Source organism: Pezoporus flaviventris, unplaced genomic scaffold (assembly GCF_033815535.1).
Source record: "Pezoporus flaviventris isolate CSIRO_AGI_PZ_B2104156 unplaced genomic scaffold, CSIRO_AGI_Pfla_v1 ptg000009l, whole genome shotgun sequence".
Classification (NCBI taxonomy): Eukaryota; Metazoa; Chordata; class Aves; order Psittaciformes; family Psittacidae; genus Pezoporus; species Pezoporus flaviventris.
In genome coordinates this window covers 4,689,217-4,710,761 of record NW_026892557.1, presented here as the reverse complement: position 1 = coordinate 4,710,761, position 21,545 = coordinate 4,689,217, and the positions used below count along the sequence as shown (strand labels likewise).

General features: G+C 50.5%; 1 protein-coding gene across 1 annotated transcript; it reads right to left on the bottom strand.

The window, feature by feature from the left end:
• Window positions 1–1,902: 1,902 nt before the first annotated feature.
• Window positions 1,903–21,545, bottom strand: LOC133267792 (multiple epidermal growth factor-like domains protein 6). Its single transcript, XM_061450405.1, has 5 exons — window positions 20,453–21,545; window positions 18,405–18,539; window positions 15,024–15,133; window positions 8,872–8,976; window positions 1,903–2,540 (listed from the first exon to the last, which is right to left on the bottom strand). The coding sequence occupies exons 1-5, from the start codon at window positions 20,536–20,538 to the stop codon at window positions 2,470–2,472; spliced, it is 507 nt and encodes a 168-aa protein (XP_061306389.1). The 5' UTR covers window positions 20,539–21,545; the 3' UTR covers window positions 1,903–2,469.

The window sequence follows — 21,545 nt, the reverse complement described above, 5'->3', positions numbered from 1 at the left end:
CAATTAATGGTGGGATGAAACATCACATTGCTTCTGCAAACAAAAAGCAATGCTGTTTAAAGACCATTTAATGAGCACGTTTTATGTTGTCCTCAGCAAGTTCACTGCCAAGCCACAAAAGACATTTATACACGCTCCCTTTTGTCTCTAATGAAAGGGTCATTGCTACCGGCCTCTTGTTAGATTCACAAGTTAAAAAAGGAAGACAGAAAAAAGCACAGATGTGATGCTTGAAACTTGAAATTCCCTCTTGAAGAAGCAGTTTCAGTTCAAAGCTCTTTGCTCGACAGGGACGTTCAGTGCTGTGCAGGCCATCAGAACGAGAGGTGAACCAAATCAGAGCCAAACACCTCCAGGAGGAAAATGGAGCTCAGTGACCACCTGCCCCAGAGATCCATTGTACACCTCCCGTACCCAGATACTCCAGATACTTGACATTCCCAAGTCTTCACTATTAATGAGGTGGGATCCTGAGCAACCAGGAAAAACAAAGGTGGAAATAATGTATTTATTTGCTAGGAATAAGTATTCCTCTGCGCAGATCAGGGCTGTTCCCCAGCCCGCAATGGAGGGGGATAGTGCCTAAATCACTTTAAACCAGAGCAATTACCTGATCTCCTGTTTCCCAAAACCCATTTTCTACATCTGTTTCTCCTACACATTTCAAACACCACCGCTCTCCATGGGCACATTTAGAAAGGCCCAGGTCAATGCACTGCATAGGAATTGGTGCTGCACTTCCAGCTATGTGAAATGGTGGTACAGACACCTCAGACACCTCCCTTGTAGGAGACCTGAGTCGTTTATTCCTTGCAAGTCCCCAGAGTAAGTCAGTGGCAGGGTTTTCCTCACGAGCCTTTTGTCTAGGTTTGAGATGAAATGACTTACAAACCTTCTCAAGAATATGGATTTCTGAAGCGTTGTGCCTGGGAAACACACACAGGAAGGAAGAATCTGAAAAAGCCTTAGAAAGTGGGGTATTCCCAGAACTAATTCATACACAGACTAAGAAACTAGCAGAGTGTGCTACGGAGATGCATCAAACACCACGTACGAAGTCTCGCAGAAACCTCAGCTCCTTTCTGATGAACGGCCTGTGTAAAGTAATAGCATTTTGATAATGAGCTGGGGATAACAAATTTATCCCCAGCTATGCCACGGTGCATTCTGCATTCCTACTGTCTGCACGCCTCAATGGTCTCTTTTTAGCCATCTCTGCAGTTTAAAAATGTGTGGTTTTAAAGAGCATATCCTGTTACACTGGAGACTGCAAAGTGAAAAGCCATGTCTTACTCTCACATAAGCACAAAAACATCTCTGGCATTCCTTCACTGAAATCCTTGGAGTTTTCTAGGGATTCGGTTTACAAGTTAAATGCAGAATATAATTTTCTGGGCAAGTTTATCAAGGCGAAGCATAACAGAGCTCCTGAACAAATACAAATCACAATTTATTATTTGACTTTTCCACTTGTGATTGGCTTGGGCTGCTTAAACCCATTATTTATCAGTTAAAGAGAAGCCTGATAACATCTGAGATACCAGTAAATTGTGGGAATTCAAGCTTCTCACGATGAAATGTACAGCAGAGGAAGTGACGGACAATTTGCAGCTGGTAAAAAGAGGTATCCTCTAATGACATACATCTGGCCTCCATTATCTCAGCATCTGCTGTACTGAAACCCAGCCTGCCTCACGAAACACAGTGGTATGCTGAGGAAAGGCACCATATCCCCTGGATTCTCTTCAACAGCTTAAAACCCACCCATCCCCTTTATCCACTGCTCACCGTTCCATTAAAGCAGCGAAAGGCACCCAGCATCCTACCCATCACTCACATTTATCACACAGGGCTGAATTATTTTGGCTCTTTGATCTCCGACGATCAGACCAGGACCACGACTCAGCATGACTGACCTCCATTATCGTGGATTCGAAACAACTGCTTTGGAGCTCTGGTTGTGATCTAGCCAGCCTTTAAGCAAGCCCTTAAATCTCTAAAGAAAAAGAATCACTATTTTAATTGGCAAATATGGGGGTTTCTACATCTTTGTTGTCACTGTTCATTTGTACTGTTTGCAGTGGGGTCCCACCTCAAATCAGTGCGGTAAGAGTTAAATCACTGCCACCTACAAGACCTCTTTGTGAAGCCTGGATGAAGGCGCCCGAGCAAGGGAGATGCACTTATTAGGGTGAGAAACATCCACTGCAAAGCTACCAATAGCCACGGCCTGTGTGCACCCACAATTGAGCCGGCCGGCCAATGACATGCACAGTGATGTGCAAGGCAAACCTCAACAGCAATGACAGTGTCCTAAATGACAGGCTTTTCAGCTCGTGGCCCAGCATCAAGGGAAAGCAAACCAACACGATGTTACTTCAGAGAGCAGCTAAAGGCCAGCAGCCCCAGTGTCTAGCCTGTGAGAGACGGTCCATGGAGGAGAATGGAGTTTGGTGGGACTTCTTGGCATCACCATGCGGGGCCGCCTGCTGCTCTGGGGTTGAGTGGAGGGCTTCCAGATTCAACTGAGGGTTTATTAGCTTGGGGAGGCAGAAGACAGACAGTTAATATGCATTCACATACAGCAAACTAAAAACACCTGCTGGCCTTCCAATACGCTTCTTGGCTGGTTTATGGAGACAGAGGGTCTAACCCCTTCATATTCCCATTTTAAAGGGGTTACAAAGGCCCCACGAACACTGAATTATGCAAAGACAAACTGTCTGCACAGCTATATACAGCACGTGTCTGCGTGTGCACGCGGAGCCACTTGGCTTTGGTGAAGTGTGAGTCTGGGTGTGCCAGAAGGGTCTGTGTGCTCGTGTATGGCCAGGATGATAAAGAAAATAGGGAAATAGTCACTGCGCTGCAAATCACTTCCATGTTTCCAATGAGGGAGCTGTTAAAATGCAATATATGTTCTTAAATACTAGCTGGTGGTATTAATATGCTATAAGCCACGTATATACTGTTATATCCTGCTGTTCACAAACCTCCATACACAAATATACGCACAACAGGATGGATTCCCATTTTCCAAAATGCCATTTTTCACCTGAAGTTTGTAACCTATTTCACAGTAAAAAGCGGCTGTAACAAACGCCTTTGCTGGCTCTGCCACCCTTAATCTGCTTGTGGGGGATGTCAGTGGGAGATTTCCCTCCCCTCTGTTATCAACCAACTTAGGCAGGTTAAGGCAGCACAGAAGAACAAGCTTATGGCCCAGGAAAAGACCTGCATTGCACAAGAGGAATGCACAAGCACTTGAACTTGGATCAAGGATATACAGAAAGTGTCCTCCCTTCCTCTGATAACTCTCATTAACTAAACCTCTGGAGCAGGAATCCTCTGAGCACCTTCCTGGGAAGAGGAGCATCTGTAATGACTGGAATCTCAACGTAGGCTTTCCTGAATTATCACACAAGTTCTACAGCAGCGCTGAGACCAAAGGAGAGGAAACAGACTGAAACACAACAAATGAAGCAAGAAATGAAAAGCAAACCTGCGGCTGAGGTGGAGATAAGGGCTTTCAGAGGCTGGTTAAAAGATGTTATCACCTGCTAGAGAGCACTGCTGTACAAAAACGCTTTGGAGAAGGCAGCACATAATGAGGAAGAAAATATTTTCTCCAACCTTTCCAAACCCAGAAATTGGAAGCACAACATTCCGATGATTTATTACAGACCGTGCTATGTATGCAAGCAGGAATTAATCCTGAAAATCCCAGGAAGGTTTCACAGCAGTGCTTATCTTTTCTGCGTTGGCCTCCGCTCCTCATTTCACTCACTAAACCCCCTGTTTTGGTTGGAACCCGTTCCCTTGTGCCTATGGCCAGTGTGGATCCCGCACCACCAGTTTCCACGAGATCCCCAGGAAACAAGGGAAGATTAGGTTAACAGTTGGACTCGAGGATCTGAAAGGTCTCGTCCAACCTAAACAATTCCATGACTATTACAGGTCCTGAGCATTAAGCCGTCCTGGGTCACTTCTCTTCCATTACACACAACAGCCAAACGCAAAGGGGCGAGTGGCCAAGCACAAGCAGACAGAAGCGGCACACCTCAGCCATGCCCCCGAAACGGTCCTTCCATAGGCTGGACCACTCTGTGGTTTGTTATCAGTCTGTCTTTTCGAGGAAGCAGCCAGCTGGGTGAGCAGCTGGAAGCTTGGATGGCCCTTGGCTACCAGACCTGGGGGATGATCTCGTCCTCTCCAGTAACGGTCCAAGGATTCAGCATTAATTCAGTCTACTTGGCACTCAGGTATCCAGTTCTTCCTATTGCCAATTACACGATGGGATCCCAGTGCTCCTTTGTGAGACTGGAGTATTTTTCATCGCTTGGAAAACAGTCTGCTCCCCTATATAAATATCCCCTGTCTCAGCTCCGGGCTCTGTTACTTTCAACAGATAGTTTAGGAGAAGAAAATGCTTAGGGTAGGCTACCCTGCTCCCTAAATGTAAAGCTCTTTGGAGCCCTGTCAGCTCCGAGAGCTGCCTTGCAAACACAACCCCCCTTTTTAATTGGTCACAGCCGGCTGCAGACATTCCCGGAAATCCTTGCAGGGAGATTAGCGCGGAGCCGACCTTCTGCCATGGTGCTGGCACTGCAGTAATGAAGGATTTGATCACGGGAGGTGCTGAGGAGTTTCAGTCCTCACAAAGGGAAACAAACCCCGTGCGTCACTTTGAAGCACTTCACAGGGCTTGGACCAAGGTAGGAATCCCTCAGAACAGGGTGGAGATGTGGTCTTCTCTGCATGGCACAATAGAAATCCCCTTCCAAGCTTTTCTTACCCCTGACAGACCTTAATGTGGGAGCAGTAAAGATCTACATGGAAATTTCAAACCCGTGCAACGTCAGCGAGAGGATTCCTCTCTCATTTGTTTGCCAAAACCTGAGCAAAGAGCTGCAAGTCGTCTCAAGAACTTAAGCCATACATTTTTCTTGCACTGAACACAATCACCTCTTTTAAATTATAATGAAATCCTTAATTCTTGAGTTCAACCCAAGGAAAGCTTGAAGAGGACAAGAAAGCCATGTTTCAAATCCAGTAAGGCCCTGAAGACTTTAGTCTCTTTTTCACCCACTATCATATTCCTTTAAACAAGCATGTCAGTAGTATTTTGCATGTGCATACACTACATCACTCATAGATGATGCTGGACAAAGCTGGACCACTTTAAACGTGAGAGCGTACATGCAGAGGGCTGTTCACTGTACTCCAGTTAACCTCTGGAAACTCAAATCATATGAACTGTGAAGTTATTCATAGAGTAATTGCCCTGCATTTACGTCCAGGTTTCTATCCAGAGATCGTGCCAGGAAGCTTGCAATGAGCACTGTGTTGTGCGTCCTGGTGAGGGATCCTGGGCCCCCGGTTTCCCAAAGGATGGAAGTCCAAGGAAACTCATTTCGCAGGTACTACCCCAGCTATTCCTCCAGCTTCAGCACCCTTCCTCTTCCTTTAAAGACTTGCTTCACAAAAGACTCCTTCTTTTTAACTGAATAAGCCCCTGCATACCCTTGGCTTGTTTCCTCTCACCGACTTCTTCAAAGAGTTCAGTGCTACCTGTTTGCCAGCTATTAAATACCTCGTGTTTGGCTGATGGACAAGCAGATAGCACAGGACGAAGCAGAGCTCTGCACAAGCTGCTCTTGTTCCACTGCCTTCCTGAGCCAAAAAGAGGGAAAATCCCAGCAGGCAGAGCTGCACGGCAGAACCACGGACTAGCAGAAATGTCTGGGCTCAGGCTCTTCTCCCCTCCACAGCAGAAGGTTAAGCCTTTGCATCAGGAGACTGCTTATAAGAGTATCCAGACTTGTTGGCTGTTGGAGAAACACTCAGCTTAATTTAGCCCTGGTATTGTTAAATATGTACTCTCTCCAATAAACTGACACCCGAAGAACCATTGCCACTATTTCATCCCACAAATGGGCTTTAAATCGGCCTTGTGAACTTTAAATCCATGCAACACCAACACAATATCTTGCTATTGTCATTCTGGAATCAGCACTGGGATCTCCCTGGTGCAGGGAAGTCACCTGAGCCCAACCAAGCATTGTCACCCATTCATGCTCTCTGGGGGCATCTTTCCAACTTGGAAAGAGGCTCCTGGGACCAAGTCTACAAGGTGTTTTCCTTTCCCCCTTTGCTTCCAAAGACAAAACCTTTCCCATTCCAACTCTGTGTGCTCTGCAGGCCTGTGTCTCTCTTTGGTTACCACCTCTAGCCCCAAGGCTGCTGCAAACCCCTCTCTCCCACGCCTCCACCCAAGCAGCCCATGCCCTAACACACTGCAGAGGCTTCAACTGAACAGCTCCAGAGATCAGCAGGAGAAATAGGGTCGTTAGTCAATCAAACAACACGGAGGGCATGTCAAATGCTTGTGTAAATGAGGGCAGCGCTAGGAAAGAAAGGGGCAATAATGGTCTCCTGAAGCGGTGACAAAGCCATTTCAGCTGCCCTTGCAAAAGCAGACACTAATCACGGGCCCTGCTTGCTTACAGTTGACCTCTCCTTTGTGCACAGCTAAAGAAGCCCGGGGCTGGCCGAGCATTCAAAACGCAGCCGGGCTAATTAGGAAGGGTCCTGTCCCTGCAGCAGCATTCCCACAGGGAGCCCCAAGTCTGAGTGTTGCTGAGAGGATCCACTCCACCAGGAAAGGGTCAGTAAGCAAAGGCTGAAGCCGAGCAGCTGATCTGCAGCACGAGAGGCAGGCAAATAACAACAAGCTTTATGCTCCCCATCCCTGCCGTGAACGTTCCAACCCCCGGTGAGTGAGGTCTCGGGCAGCACCGGAGCTGCTCCGCTGCTTGGGGATGCCGAGTTCACCTCACCCGGACCCCGAAGCCTCGGGTGGTCTGAGGGTCCTTTGGGAAGGCTTGGAGCAGAGCCCAGGCTCCCAGCACCCCCTCCCTCCCGGCAACCAGCCCTCTGCAGAAAGGTCATTTACATCCAAGCTCAAAGAGGGGAGCTCCAAAAGACAGCCTCAGCCCAAACCAAACCTCAAACACTCCATTTACAACCCTTTCATCTACCAGACATGGAAGATAACCAAGGAGTTTGGGACAACCCAGCTGCTCCCTCCGTTCCGAAGCAGTCTCTCCAGTCACTATAACATTGCTCAGCTCAACCTCCTCTTTTGTACTCCACTTATGGCAGGTTGGCAATACCACATTTGGGGGGGGGGAGATAAATCCCAACAGTGACAGCACTTTACTGGATCAAAAAGGCACCGAGAGGTAGCAGAAAAGGTGCTGAAACTGGGATAGGTAAACAAGATGTAGTGCAGACCTTCCTGAAAGAGCTCTCGTGGCCCTATCGAGAGGTTCGCCTTCAGAGTGAGAGGATTTAATGCAGATGGACAGTGCTCAAACACTACCACTTCCAGCAGCTAGGGAGCTCAGGAAGGACATCTCACCCCTGAGAGCCAGACTGATGGGATTCCGCCTGCTCTCCAGCCAGGGTAAGGACAGGATTGCTGCTGCTCTAGGCTGGCCAGTAAAAATATCCCATGCTGAAAGGTATGATAAGAGCCTGGCCAGAACAGAGAACGTCCTGCCTTTAAAACAGACACATCCCTATTTCCTCCAGGAAAGAAAAGGTGATACCATTAAGATCAGACACTGAGATTTCTGGAATGACACTAAAGAATATCACCATGGAGCAACTCAGCATTCCCTCTGGGTTATTTTCACACTGTTTATTAAACAGCCTCTCTATCAGAGAGCCCCAGTTCAGCCCAGTAAATGCTGCACAACTGTCCTGGGGAGCTGTTTCTCAAGAAGGCATCACCATCTCCAATACCAGGATAGCTTTTTAGAGGTGGCAGGTGAGGAAAAGCCTCCCATCCTTAAGACCCAGCACAAATGCTGGCTGGCACCACAGAAGTTAACCACCCTGAGTCCTTTGAGCAGTGAAGGAGAAGACGGGAATACAGACAAGTAGATTTCCTCCAGGAATGTGTTGAAAAAGCATTTACCAAGAAAAATCATTTACAGGAGTCAGTGAGAAAGGAAGCGGAAGGGAATTTGTGGCAGGGATCTTCCCGTATCCTCCATCATCACATTCCCTGTGGCAAGGACTGTGGCTTTTGGAAAATGCTATAAATAATGGAAAGCATTGCAGGGGGTTGGACTAGATGAGCCTTGAAGGTCCCTTCCAACCCAAACTACTGTATGGGTCTAAGACCTCGCCCTCTCATAACACAGTGGCAGGATGCACATGCTCCCTGAGCTGCTGAGCTCTCGTGGTGACCTTCCCACCCTCTGTCCTGGTCACTCTGGGGCTGGGTTTTTCTGACCGTGTGTGCAGCGCAGGGAACCCTTCCAGCTCTCAGGGGCTGTTTGCTATAGACTCTCATGTTACCAGATCAGAACATCTGTGAACCACCGAACACGGGAAACACAAGCACCTCCGGAAGAGCATTTGTATATCACATGAAGGCTAATTAAATAAAGCTTAGCCGCCCCAAAATGAAGCCTAAGCAGGATATCACTGATCCAGTTGTGGCAGCCCATCGCCACGCTCCCCCAGGCTGAGCTTCACTCCACAGGCCACGACCCCGGGGTTTCTTTGTTTGACCCAACTTTAATCAGCTTCCTTCTCCGATTCCAGCAAATCCCACTGCTGATGGCAGCCAGGAATAAAGGCTATTGTACAGTGCAGGGCTATGCTTCACAGCAAGTCACGATAAGCATTTCCTTTCCAAACATCCAAGTTCCCCAAACGTTACAAACAGTGGCCAAAACCAGGAGAGAGCGGATTATTGGAGTTCTGCAGGTAGAACAGCGGCCAGGGGCATCCCTTGTCTTTACCCTCTCCCCTTCCACCTGAAAATGAAAGGAAGAACACGCAAAGGCTCCTTACCGTACTGACAGCGGGGTCCTTGGAAGCCAGAGGAGCAATGGCAGAGCTGCGATGATCCCTCTGCGCAGTTCCCACCGTTGAAACAAACCCCGTAACCACAGGCAGCTGCAGAGAGGAGGGATACAAGAATTCCCCAGATCAGGATGGGAAGTGCACACGCACTAATAAACACCCATTCCCTGATGAAGTTCCCACTCAAAATTCAAAGCACAGGAGGTAAAATACCTTGGGCAATGTCTAAGGGTTTTTTACAGTGCAGCTATGTGAGGATTAGCAGGAAATCAGCAGCAGAGCTGCAGGACTGTTGATGCAACAACACTTTTCCAGCCAAGAAGTGGGCATAATAGTCAGAAAATGGCTTGTGCAGAATCATATCAGGTAAAGAAGTTATTTATTTTGAAATGGGATATACCTGTCAGGAATAACCCCTGGAAGGTGCTTCCCACCTCTCCTCTGAGCTTTCCCAGTGACCCAAAAGCAGCGTCACCTTCCGAAGGGGTGAGGGATGAAATAGAGCTAAACTGTACGGAAGCCTGAGCAGCCACGTTTCTCTGTTCTCACCAAGTGAAGTGTAAAATGTACACAGAGACAGAGAATGCCCAATTAGGCTTCTGAAATCCACCTTTTGAAATTGCCCAAATAAAACCACAAACAAGGGTGTGTTTTTCCAGTGAAACGTCTATTTCCCATAACTCACACAACACAGCCAATGGTTTCAATTTCCACTAGAAAATGATCATCTTGGAAGGAGAAACACTGTGAACAAGCGATGCTGTCACATGTGCCATGCTTTGTCAAAGTGTACAGACACAGAACAAGCTCCTGTCGATGGGGAGCAAAAAGAGCTTCACCTGTCAACATGGTGCAAGAGATCTCATGGTATCATCCAGCATTTCTCAGTGGGAGCTGGTCCAGCAGTTCCCAGTCACCTACCCTGAGGTGCCTGCTCAGCCCAGGCTGGATTGCAGACACCTCTGGTCCAAGAGCAGCAATGGGGACCCATGGATTACAGTTTAAGCATCCTGGCAAGGAATATGCCGCAACTGCCAACAGCATCACGGTCACCTGCGTGTTACTGGGGCCCTTGTGTCCTATTGATCCAGCTGATGGATCCAGAGAACATAATTATTTCAAGTAGCTGAGATTACAAAAGACAGACCAGGCAATCCAAAACCTGTTGGCTCAGAAACACAGATTGAGGAGGAGAAGCACAGAGCAAGCACTGATGGAGCCACCAGTTATGGTGACTGAAGATGCTGCTGCCCTGCACAGAGCAACCTGCCAGCAGAGTAAGTGAACCATCAACCTGCGAACACACGCTGCATCCTTAGGAAAGCATCCTCTGCTGAAGCAGAGATGAGATTTGGCTTTGGCTTTAGTGGAAATAATATGGGGAAAGATGACAGCGAGGTTTGTCTCCTGCTGGGAGAGTCAGGGTTATCCCAGTCCCAAGGCACACACTACTGGGAGCCAAAGTCCTCAAACTTTGCACCTTAGATGCACTATAGCTGAAATATTCGAGCCTCAGCTTTGGCTCCTTTAAGGACCTGATGATTCTTCAAATCCTGCCTCCAAAATAAAAGGATTATTTAGTAATACAAAGGTAGCATTGAAACCCAAATACTCACCTCCCTAAACTAATGAAACAGTGATGAAATGTTGGTTCAGAAACCTGCTATTTTCTCATCTAATGTTTTAGTTGCTCTTCATAGCCACATATCCCTGGGGACCACTGTGATCCCATCTCAACCCCGTGCTGGGCTGCTGGTACAGAACACTGGAACCTGGGAATCTCTTTCCCAAGCATCCTGCCCAGCTGAGCCATGCATGTGATGATCACAAACCCTTCCCTGTGCCTGTCCTCCCACATGGCAAAGCAGAAGGAGCTCTGGGCAGTGACTGTTTCATTGCAACTTCCCATCTCCAGATGTGCACCAGGATTTGCTGGAGCTGCAGCCTCACGTGTGGCTGGCTGTAGGCTTGCAAGAAGGGCTGGCTTCTGCTTTATGCCTTTTCTTCAGGCCCTAACACTGTTAGACAGAATTGGCTCTGTGGCCAAATTGCATAGTGAAGTGATTTGGTTTTCCCTGCCTACTTCACCTTGGTCCCCTAAGAACCATGCTTTAGGCAGGGGCCCAGTGAAGCTCAGCCTGTCTCCAGCCCTGTGTGCCAGCATCACTCAGCCCTCTGAAGCAGTTCAGTGAAACCCAAAGCGCAACAATGGAAAATATGAGGAGCAATTGCAGCAACACAAACCAGGGATTAGAAGATACGGGTGTTATTCTTGGCTGTGCCCCAGAATTCCTGAATGAGCCGGACAATTCCCTGCTCTGTGTTTCAGGCTGGCACAGCCAGAGTGGAAATCACAACAACCCACTTCCCAGCCCAGGGGGCCCGGGGGCCTGCGAGTCTCCCTCTCTCGTGTCCTCCAAGCCTTCTGCAAATCAGCTCCTAATTCAGAGCGACAGAATTTAATGGAAAGAAATTTGGGACTAGGGTAATGGCACTGTTGTGGGAAACAGGGAAGACAGGATAAATCACAGAAAGCATGGCTGCCTTCTGCTTGAAAGGCCAGACAGCATCTTTGGTGCGGAGTTAGCAAGGTGGGGTTCTTGGGAAGACAAGAGATTGATTTAAAAGGAAGAGTGATGAGGAAAAGCACTTTTCCTTCAGCGCATGGGCTCCCTGAGGTACAACGTGGCCATCCTCCGCGTGGACAAAGACGGTCTCCTAGGGGAGCCCACGGTGGGAGTCCAACCAACACCGAGGTTCAGAAGTTCAGGCAAAGCCTTTCAGCTAACAAAACAATGAGCCTCCAGGAGCCAAGAGGTGAGACACAAAGGGAAGCCCTAATAGGGAAATCAGAGCAGAGCCTGATCTGAACAAAAACTCCAATTAACGATAACCGGGAAGGGTGACTGAAGCCTTAGACCAGCAGCTCAAACCGAGCTTCTCCATGGAGGCACCAAAAGAGCAAACCACGCTGCTGGCAGAAGCAGCTATCCAGCCACACAACGGCCAAGCTGCTTCTTGGCCAGCCTCTGCTCACTTAGGCTGCTCCATTTCCTTTAGCCTGCTCATCAGAACTGGGCTTGGGCATTCCCACCCATCGCCGTGAAAGGAGAGGCCACAAGGATTGCCAGACATGCAGGCCCCTCATCCTAATCAGCAAGGGCTTTAACTGCATTATTGAACCCATGTGGAATTTAAGTAGCATCTCAGAGGCCACTTGAAACTGAGAAGCTTACTCTGGAAGTCAATCTATCAGTAATCAAGCAGGGAAAGAACCTGATGCCATGCTAAAAATGCAGAGGGTGTCTTGACTTCTGACCTTTTTCATTCCCAAAAGGACTGAGAGGATGAATGCTCCAGGACAGAAGGCAATGGAAGTGCAATAAGCCCTCATGCTCCTACCAGAAGGCTCAGCTGGCCTTGACCAGCTACACACAAGTCTACAGTGGTGAAAATTTCCCCTAAGAACACATCAGATGGGTTGATTTCTAAGTATTTTAATGGAAAGTGATGAACAGGCCAGCATTTGGGGCGAGGAGAGCGCTGCAGTGATGGGATGCCAGCCTCCGAGGGAAGGCAAGATAAGATGTCCTTGCTGGAGCGATTCCATCGTGTGGCCTCCGACAGCTCTAATTAAACTGTCAGCAGCAACAGCCTTCCCCACCTTTGTGCTCCTGGAACACGATCAATGATCTCTGGAGACAGATAGGAAGGGCCACAAATCCTGCTGACATATTTTGGCACAGCTTCGCTGTGTTCAGCTCAGCTACACCAGTGATCACAGGCTGCCTGGCGATTGCTGTGTGCAGAGCAGAAAACCCTCTAACACACATCATGCCCTGGCTGTTTCCCTGCCTCAGCACTACACTAATACTTAGTGACTCATTTCCCCGGCCAGTCCTTCCTACACCTTCTTCTGGCCCAGAAGAACAAGCTGGTCAAGGCCACAGCAGGAAAAGTCATCACACCCCTGCAACCCGAAAGCTGGGAGCTCCTCGGGATGAGGGTTCAGTTATGAAGAAACCAGAAGCATTCCTTAGGAGAGTCTGAAGATCAGGATAGAAACTCCTGCATGGGTACCAGCCAGGCAGAGCCACCCCATGGGCTCGGTCCAGGCTGTGGGATGCTCCTCCAGCTACGCTAGACCAGCCATGGCACAGGATGCATCCGTGTCCTTCCTCCTGAAATACCATTTAACTGATCACATCACCCACATTCTCGCTTTGAAGTATAAGGCTGAATGGGGGGAAGCAAGGGAAAAGCTAGGACTTTGCAACCTGGCCTTCAGCTTACTCTCCAGCTGCAAAACATCCACTAGTTTTCCTGCTCTTGGGAATAATACACAGCAAACGTGTAAACAAGACCCATTTAAAAGAGAGCAGCAGGAACTACCGACGGAAGCACGACAAGAAAATAAACACCAGCAGCACATCAGCAGCGAGTGTGACATTAACTGGGAGTCTCAAAGAGCTGCACCTCCCTCTTTTCTAGTCTTCCTCTTTCTATTCTGACCCTGCAGCCAGCAGCCTGTGGAGACCATTGTCCAGCTTCCGAGTGTTGGTCCCAGTGATGAGGATGATGAGTTAAGAGCGTGCCCTGAGCAGCTTCATTTCCTTTTCCCTGCTTCCTTCCTGGATGGAATTACTCACTTCCTCAGCAGGAAAAACCATCACAGCCCGCACTGGTCTGAGTTCATTTGAGGTGGTTATCCGTGCACCGACAGCAGGTTATTGGGCACCCATGGAGCTTCCTCTGGCACAGTGGGGTTGCTCTCCTGTGCTGCAGGCTTTTGAATAGAGAGAATAAAGATTGGCTGCTAGGCACACCTTTTTCTTCTTGCCTTTCAAACCTTTGCTTCAAGCATCACAGCACACAGAAGGCATACGCAGCTTCTCTATGGAACAAAAGGTGACTACCTGTGGGAGACATTTTCCTACATTGTGGCTCAATTACAACCTAAATCACCTTTACAATGGAGCTGGCCACAGCATCTTTCATCCCCTTGCTGGCAAGGTAGGTTGGATCCCAAACCCTTTGTTGGCTTGCCTGCCTATTACTTAAAAAGAAGCTGCTTTTCTATGGTGCAGGCAGGAGCACACCTCCAATAGCATAGTTCAGAAAGGATCAGAGCTCTAGTATGCAGCCAGGCAGAGAATTAATAACACAGCGCAGGGAGCCTGGGTGATTCTGCCTTGATAGCGACATTTATTCCTACACACATGCTCAGATAAGCCTTTGTTTGATTCAAGAGAAGATTTTACTTTGCTCTCCACACCTCAGAAGCAAAGACCAGTATATCCCCAGCAGGACGCGGCTGATGGGGTGCCTCAACATCCCTTGCTGGGTCCCACAAGGACCAAATGCTCACCCTTTGGCTATGGAGGGAGCAGGCGATGGGGAGGACAAGGTGGGTCTCAAGTTCAGTGAGTATTCAAGTAACAGTTATAGCACCCAACCCCCCCCCTTTCCAAAGTAGCTGAGGAGCCTCATCCCAGTCAGTTGAGAGATGAATCCCACTCTCACCCACGGTTTGGAGTGGGAATGGCCAGGGAGCAGGCTCCAATGAGGAACCACTGGCCAAAATCCAGTCCTTTGGGAGTGCAGCACTGAGGCCAAATTCCCCAGCAATTGGCCTAAGGCTGCCTTTTCCAAGGAAGCATCTCTAATGAAGGCCGAGTAAAACCAACCAGCCGGCACATCATCCGTCACTGGCACGTTCGATCACACAGACAGCAATTACTGGCTTTTGTAGTGAGGGACAAGCCCACTCAGGGCTCGGATTACAGCTTTCCAGAGCTTCTGCCAACGGCACCACTTGAAACACCAGTTTGGGCCTGATTTTATACATTTAGTGGCGTTTGGCAATGGGAGGAATGAATGTGACTGAAAACCCTTCCGTGCTGCGATGGGGAAATGGGAAAACCGGGAAGCAACACACAGCACTTCCTGGGAAGCCAGAGAACCCCCCCCCGATGCACAGGAAAAAGGAATACAAATAACAACCCCCCCATCCCAGCTCTTTTTAAAGCCTTTTTTATACCATTTACTGCAGGGATAGGGCTTGAACTGAGCATCCTCAGCCCAAACCCAACCCTGCCAGCAGCAGAGGGAGACTCGCACCCGAGGAGCACGATACTCACGGTAGAGACAGCCGGCATCACCTCCAAGCTGGGACCACCCTGGACAGCACTTGTACGTGGTCTGGTACATCACCTTGTAGACCTGCCTGTAGCCCGTGTAATAGCCAGTTCTGAAAGACAACAAACCCAGATTCCACCCGGACAACGTGAATTCCTGCGGAACACGGGAACGGGAAGGCTGTAACTCTACCTGCGGGTGCACACAGAGGCAGGAATTAGCTTTTCAAATGTGCTGACATTTTCCACCTGGTCTAGCAATGATCGCTGATGCCAAGGAAACACTTCTTAATGTGCTCCAATTGGGAAGAGGAGAGATGAGCGGCCGGGTCCTATAACACCCCTGACTCTTCTCCTTTGCTAAGCTATTTCACAGCTCCGAGCTCCTCTCAAACGACTCATTCGTAAAGGAAATTTAAATGTTAAGGTAGTTCAGTCAGTTCTAGTGAGCAAAGGGGGTGTCTGAGCTAAAAAACCATCGGAATCCTGATGGAGATATGAGAGACTATGAGGGTGTTGAGGCGCTGGCACAGGGTGCCCAGAGGAGCTGTGGCTGCCCCATCCCTGGCACTGTTCAAGGCCAGGTTGGAGCAAGCTGCTCTAGTGGAAGGTGTCCCTGCCTGGGACAGGGGTTGGAACCAGATGAGCTTTAAGGTCCCTTCAACCTAAACCATTCCCTGACTCTATGGCTCAAAAAGCTCATCACGTAGTTGTGTTTTCCACAGCCAGGCTCGGCAGAGCCGGGACACCGCGCTCCACTGGGGGCTGAAGGTCCCTTTAACGCCTCCTTCCAGTGACTTCCAGGGTGGAATGTGGGGCAGGGAAGCAGGGATTGATCTGAAGCACAAATAAACAGAAGTGACCCTTTCCCCTCCCCGGAAATTCGCTGTTTTGTCTCTGGGAAACCTGAAACAGGGACCACGTTTGAAGCTGATTCTCAAAAAGCTCCTTTGGCACAACATGAAACCGAGCACACCAAAGCGAAGCGGACAAACAACAACAGCTCTTGGGTGCCGCAGATGTGTTGTACGTGTCCACTGGAAGCATTTACCCCAGCTCAGTCTGGCTCTTTGGGTCTGGCTGGATGCTTGCAAACCGCCACCTCTCCCCCCAAAATCACAGCGAGCCATTAATCCCCATGCAGGAGCCCTGTGGCTGCTCTCCTGTGCCAGCCAGCACATGGAAGCACAGCTGACAAACAGGAGCAGACACCAATGCTTCCCTGGACGAGCTGTTAACAAATTCAGAAGGAAATAGTTGTGTCCCAGGAGCAGCTGAGAAAGCAATTTGCAGTCCCTCAGACACCAGAGCAACCAGCAATTGGGCTTGGGTCCAGCTGGACCCACATGGGACTCAGAGTGATCGCCCAGCCCAGCCCATTATGGCAAACACAGCACCTTGGGAAACAGGAATGGACACAGTGGATGCCACAGGCTGGAAAACACCATTCTTCCCATGCATGGCAGTGAGCAGCCTGTTCCACAGCCCTGTGTAAGGTCAGAAATGAACGCAGGACAGCTCAGGACTAACCCCAGGCTCTCTTCTGCTCCCTCCCACCCTCATCTCCACAAGCCTTTGGACACTTCACATCCCTAACTCGGCTCAAGTGGGTTCTCAAGGAGATGCAAATATTTTGCCAGGCTCAGCTGCCTGTGGGTATCCGGATGCTGCAGACTGGAGAGAACCGCAGAGATTCTTTATCTTCAGTGGTTCTGTTTTCCTTTGTGCTTTAAGGAGTCCCTGGCACAGAAAACATTGAACAACCCAGAACTAAGGCTTGAAAATCCTGCTCCTGGAAAACCGGCATCCAGCCCCTCTGGGGCAGTGCTGCTGCTCCTCCAAGATGCATTACTGCAGGGGGAGCAAAGCTACCTCCTATCCTTACCTAATTCAGGAAGACTGCACAACCAGTAGGAAAACCATCCCATTCCCAGGAATAGCGGGATGTGCAGCCCAGGGGATGCGCTGGTCAGCTGCCAAGGAGCAGACAGGCAGGGCCCACATCCTGGGCTGGTGCAGAGCAAGGTTTGTGCTCACTTTTAGGTAGCATTGCAATCCCATACATGCAAGTCCTCTGAAAGCAAATGCTCCTGGCTGCAGAATGCACAAACTCAATAGAAAACCACCTCCTGTCCCCAGCTCACCCCCCTACACTGCACTTGCAGGCACAGCAATGGGGCTGTGGCAGGGTCTGCAGCACCCTGAGCATGCCCATGGATTTTAGGACACTAACTACACATAGGACACAGCTCTAACACCTATGGATATGGCACATCAGCAACTGGTGCTGCTCCTTGCCAAGCGGCCGAGTTGGGCAGCAGCACCGAATGATGTGCCAGGGAAGGGAAGAGCAGATGCTGGATTTTCCTGGCTGCATCCATGTCCTCAAAGGCACCAGGAGCAGTTCCAGGCCAGCCCCGTGTGTGTCAGATCCTGAAGCTGTTAATGCGCTTCCTGCTCCCTGTGCTGCCAGAGCCAGGTCCAGCTGGAGCAGCTCCAGAGGGAGCATCCCTGGGAATGCTGAACCCGTGCTCTGCTGCCCTCGGCCGCTCAGCACAAGGGAGCTTGGCAGGAGATCTTCCACCTATTGGGATAAGCTCCCAGAAGAAGTTCAGAGGGAGGGGATGTGGGACAAAACCCTGCCTGGGGGAAGTTCTGCTCTTGTACTGCTAAGTTCTGCTCACAGTCCTTTTGCTGCCTTGCTTTTAGAATTCCTTGTGTGAAAGCCCCCATAGTACCTCCAGGCTTCACCTCTGTATTCCCACCAGGAACACAGGTTTAGCATAGGCTGTTCTGATCTTTATAATGAAGTACAACAGAGTTTTTTCACTTCAGTCCCTTGACTTACAGCCTCAAAACCAGACATGAAAGGACCAAAGGGGCATCTGGCTCTCAAGAGTTCCCAGCCTTTGAAGCAGGAGCAGACAGGGCACCTCTCATTTTGAACATTAAACACAGCCAAAAGAGGGACTCTGCTCCTTTGGAACCACCACGCAGATATCATCACCACGGTAATTACCGGCAATTACAGGTTAGGAGGAATTCCTCAAGCCAAGGCTTTAAAGCTGTCTCTAGTCCAAGATGCTGCTTTGAAACTACTACCGTAATCAGTGCTTTGGGAAGGCTTGTAGCCGGCCGATGAGGCCGGAAGAGCAGGTGGAGCACAGAGAAGATCGGGCACAGCAGTTTGCCCACCGGGTAGGTAACAAAGGTCCATTACTTGTCCATTATTCGCACTGCTGCCCATGCTCACAGCCCCTCCTGCCTGCTACGGCTCCTCTGAGGGTACCACGCAGTTAGTGAGGCTGGTCCCTGGGCCGGCCCCCCCCCAGGGCAACGATGGGCTCCCCGTAACCCAGAGCGCTCGGAAGGAAGAGCACGCACCTGCGCTCGTAGCCCGCGCACCGCCGCCGGGCGCCGCAGTCCGGCTTCCACACTTGGACGCTGCGGGTGAAGGCCTGGACACGCGGCTGCCGCTGCCCCACGATGAGCACCTCCGGCTCCGCGCAGACGTTCGGCCTGGACACAGAAGCGATGGTGAGGGAGCTGCTTCCTGAGGGACAGGCTGCGCCGCGCACAGGACCTGCCTCCTCGTCTCACTAAACCGGTGCGGGGACGGGCACCCCGCTCCCAGTGCGGCCCAGGCACCCCCCGAAGCACTGCGATGCCCTGCTGAGCAGCCTGTTACCAGTGAAGCACACGGGGCAGAAAGGGCACCTCTGTCTCTCAGCAGCATGTCTTTAGGCCTGAATGAATCGGTAAAACGTCGCAGAACCGCACCGCGAACATCACAAACCCGTCCTTACAGATGGAAAATCTCCATTCCGTCCACTCTCGGTTAATGAAGAATGCATGTGCGCTCTTTGCGCCTAGGGGACTGGTTTCCTGACTGTTTTCAATGCAAACACCGACGACATCTGCATCTCCTGACTGTTTGGAAAACAAATTATCCTGCTGCTAGAAATGAGATACTGTTTTGTTAATAGTGCTTCAGATTAGAATTCAGTCCGCTTAGATGCTTTCTCACTCATTCAGAGCTAAGGGCTGTAAAACTAATGCCATTAAGTAAGTGAACTGAGGGAGCTCAGGGGGAAAATGAGGGAAGCACCACTTGCATTTTATTTCTGTCTAAAACTAATGCTCTTTCACCAAGATTTGAACTAAGAAAGAGGAGGGAAACCTTTGACTCGGTAAGTTATGAGCCATTCCTTACTCGGGATCATTCCTGTTGCTTCCAATCCTTTCACACACATACTTCCTATAGAAGAGGTTCCACTCAATACCCTGGACGTTGAGAAGCACATGGGGCTGCTGCAGGGCACTCACTACCCCTGGCAGTGCCTGTGGGATGAGAGCACATCTCCTACTCTCCGGCATCGCTCCCCTCCTCACCCCACCGTGTGCCCACTGCCAAGCCGTGGCCTTGCCAAGCTCCACACACATCACTGCAGCAGCACAAGGGCTGCAGCGGAGCCGTTTCATGCCCCCAGGGGCACACAGGGACTGCTGTGAGCTGATGCTGGGGAGGGGGGGGCCCACCTCTGAGCGTCTGCTCATCCAAAACCAGGGCTGGAAGGATCCCCACGGACACGTCTGGCAGCAAAACCCTGCGGGTGTCATTTATTACAGAGAAGAAAGGGTCCTGTGTGCCCCAGAGAGTGGCTGTGCGTGCAGCGGTGCCCTGTGGGAAGGGACAGCACTTCCCAGGCGCTGCTGCTTTCTTTTCTGCAGTGCCTTGGCACACATCCCTAGGGGCTCATCCAAGAAGTTCCTAAAAGGAGTTGTCGAGGCAGGAGCACAAAGTTCTCACAAAGGGAGAGAAAGCATCTTCTTGTGGGACCTTTATCTGCTGAAAAGGGGCCCTTATCGATCAGGAAGTCAAAACCACCCGGAGAGCAGCTTGGAGCTGGCACACGGCACGAGCGACGCCGCTTCGCTACCAAAGGGATTAGAGCAGCCCCCCCTGCATGGGGAGATCATCTTCTGGCAGGGGACCAGATCCACAAGGAGGGGTTCCAAGGAAGCCAAAGGAGTAACACCCGACGGTAACTGTAAAGTGTAACTGAACAGAACGGGCTGCGTGCTGCTGCCGACAGCGAAAGGGGGAAGGACCATGCGTGAAGTGCCATAAACCCAGCAGGCCTGGGAGGAAAGGGCACAGCTTTCCCACTGCAGTCACCTCCTGCACTCCCACAATAGGCACCGTGGTTGCAAACAGTGTTACAGCAAGCAAAGACTCTGCATTCTCAATGACTCTTCCCCTTTCTGTCCCGCTGGCAGCAGAGAAAGCAGCACAGGACCCCCCCCCTCACTCTTCTGCTCTTCCCTTCCCCCTAGAGCTGGAAGTACCACATTTAGCTTCTGCTTTACACTTCCCTGCCCTACAACCTCCCCCCCACCCCCCCATCAAGGATGCTCTTATTGCTACTTACATATGGGGCTGGAGCTTGCTCCCAGAAGCAAGAGAGGACACTCGCAGGGCCAGGATGAACACCAGTGCTGCTGCATGAGACCCCATCGCACCCACAGTGCTTCCAATGCCTGGAAAACCTCGGAGCCCTCTCTCCTGTTCCTCAGAGGACACTCCTGCTCCCAGCTCATTGGTGTGCTCCTCTTCCAAAGGGAATGCTATAGGAGCACATGGGAGTTCTTGCACAGGGAGGGCAGGTTCATCATTCCTGGATGCTTGCTCCTGCACCGTTCAGCTCAGCAAGTTCCCTGGGTCCATGGGAAGTGATTACAGCACAGGCTGTCACCGGGATGTCCCCCAAACCAGACCTGGCTTCCGATGCTCATCTGCTCGCAGGGAAGGGCACAGAAGTGACTTTTCCTTCTGGCATTTGCTTCTTGACAGAGCCCAAAGAGCCGGTGGCTCACAGGACCCGGGCTCCCTCCAGCAGCGAAGCCTCATGTGGGTCTGGAGCCGGTTTGGAGTTGTGATCCGCTTCACAAGGCAATATGAAAGTCAGCACCCGGGAAGAGAAAAGACTCTCCCGTGCATGGAGCATTCCAGCTCCCAGAGCAGGCAGAGAGCTCCTTTATCCCATCTGCATCCATGGAGCCATCCTCTGCTGCTGCCACAGTTCCCACCTTCCTCCGGAGAGGGGATGGAGTCCCGCACACACGGAGAGCAGCTTCCCTGCTTTCCAAGGCAGTAACTGAACTTCCCTCCTGCCTTCCCAGGTCCGGCTCCGCTCCCTCACATGCTCTCTTGTTTCTCCTCTTGCTGACAGCCACAGATCCCTCCCACCGGCCGTGTCCAACCCCGGAGAGGAGGGGGAGACCCTGCGGAACAGTAGCAGCGTGATTCGGGCTGGTTTCTCCAAGGCAGCTCTTTGCACTGCCTAAGGCCAACGCCGCGCACACCACCCCAACCCCCTTGTCCAGCAGCTCCTAGAATATCCCCCAGAGGCTGAATCTTCTCCTCTGTGCTCCAGCAGGTAACAAAAAGGATCAGTTCCCAAGGAATAAAGGCCATAAACCAGCCAAGGACACATCCGACCTGTGCTTAGCGCTGTTAACAGC

Excerpts from the sequence above, each read along its gene's own strand:
- LOC133267792 (XM_061450405.1), bottom strand. The coding sequence starts at position 20,538 with ATGGGGTCTCATGCAGCAGCACTGGTGTTCATCCTGGCCCTGCGAGTG. Across the intron at positions 18,540-20,452 it reads AGCAAGCTCCAGCCCCATAT|GCCGAACGTCTGCGCGGAGC; the intron begins GTAAGTAGCAAT and ends TTCTGTGTCCAG. Across the intron at positions 15,134-18,404 it reads TGCGCGGGCTACGAGCGCAG|AACTGGCTATTACACGGGCT; the intron begins GTGCGTGCTCTT and ends GTTGTCTTTCAG.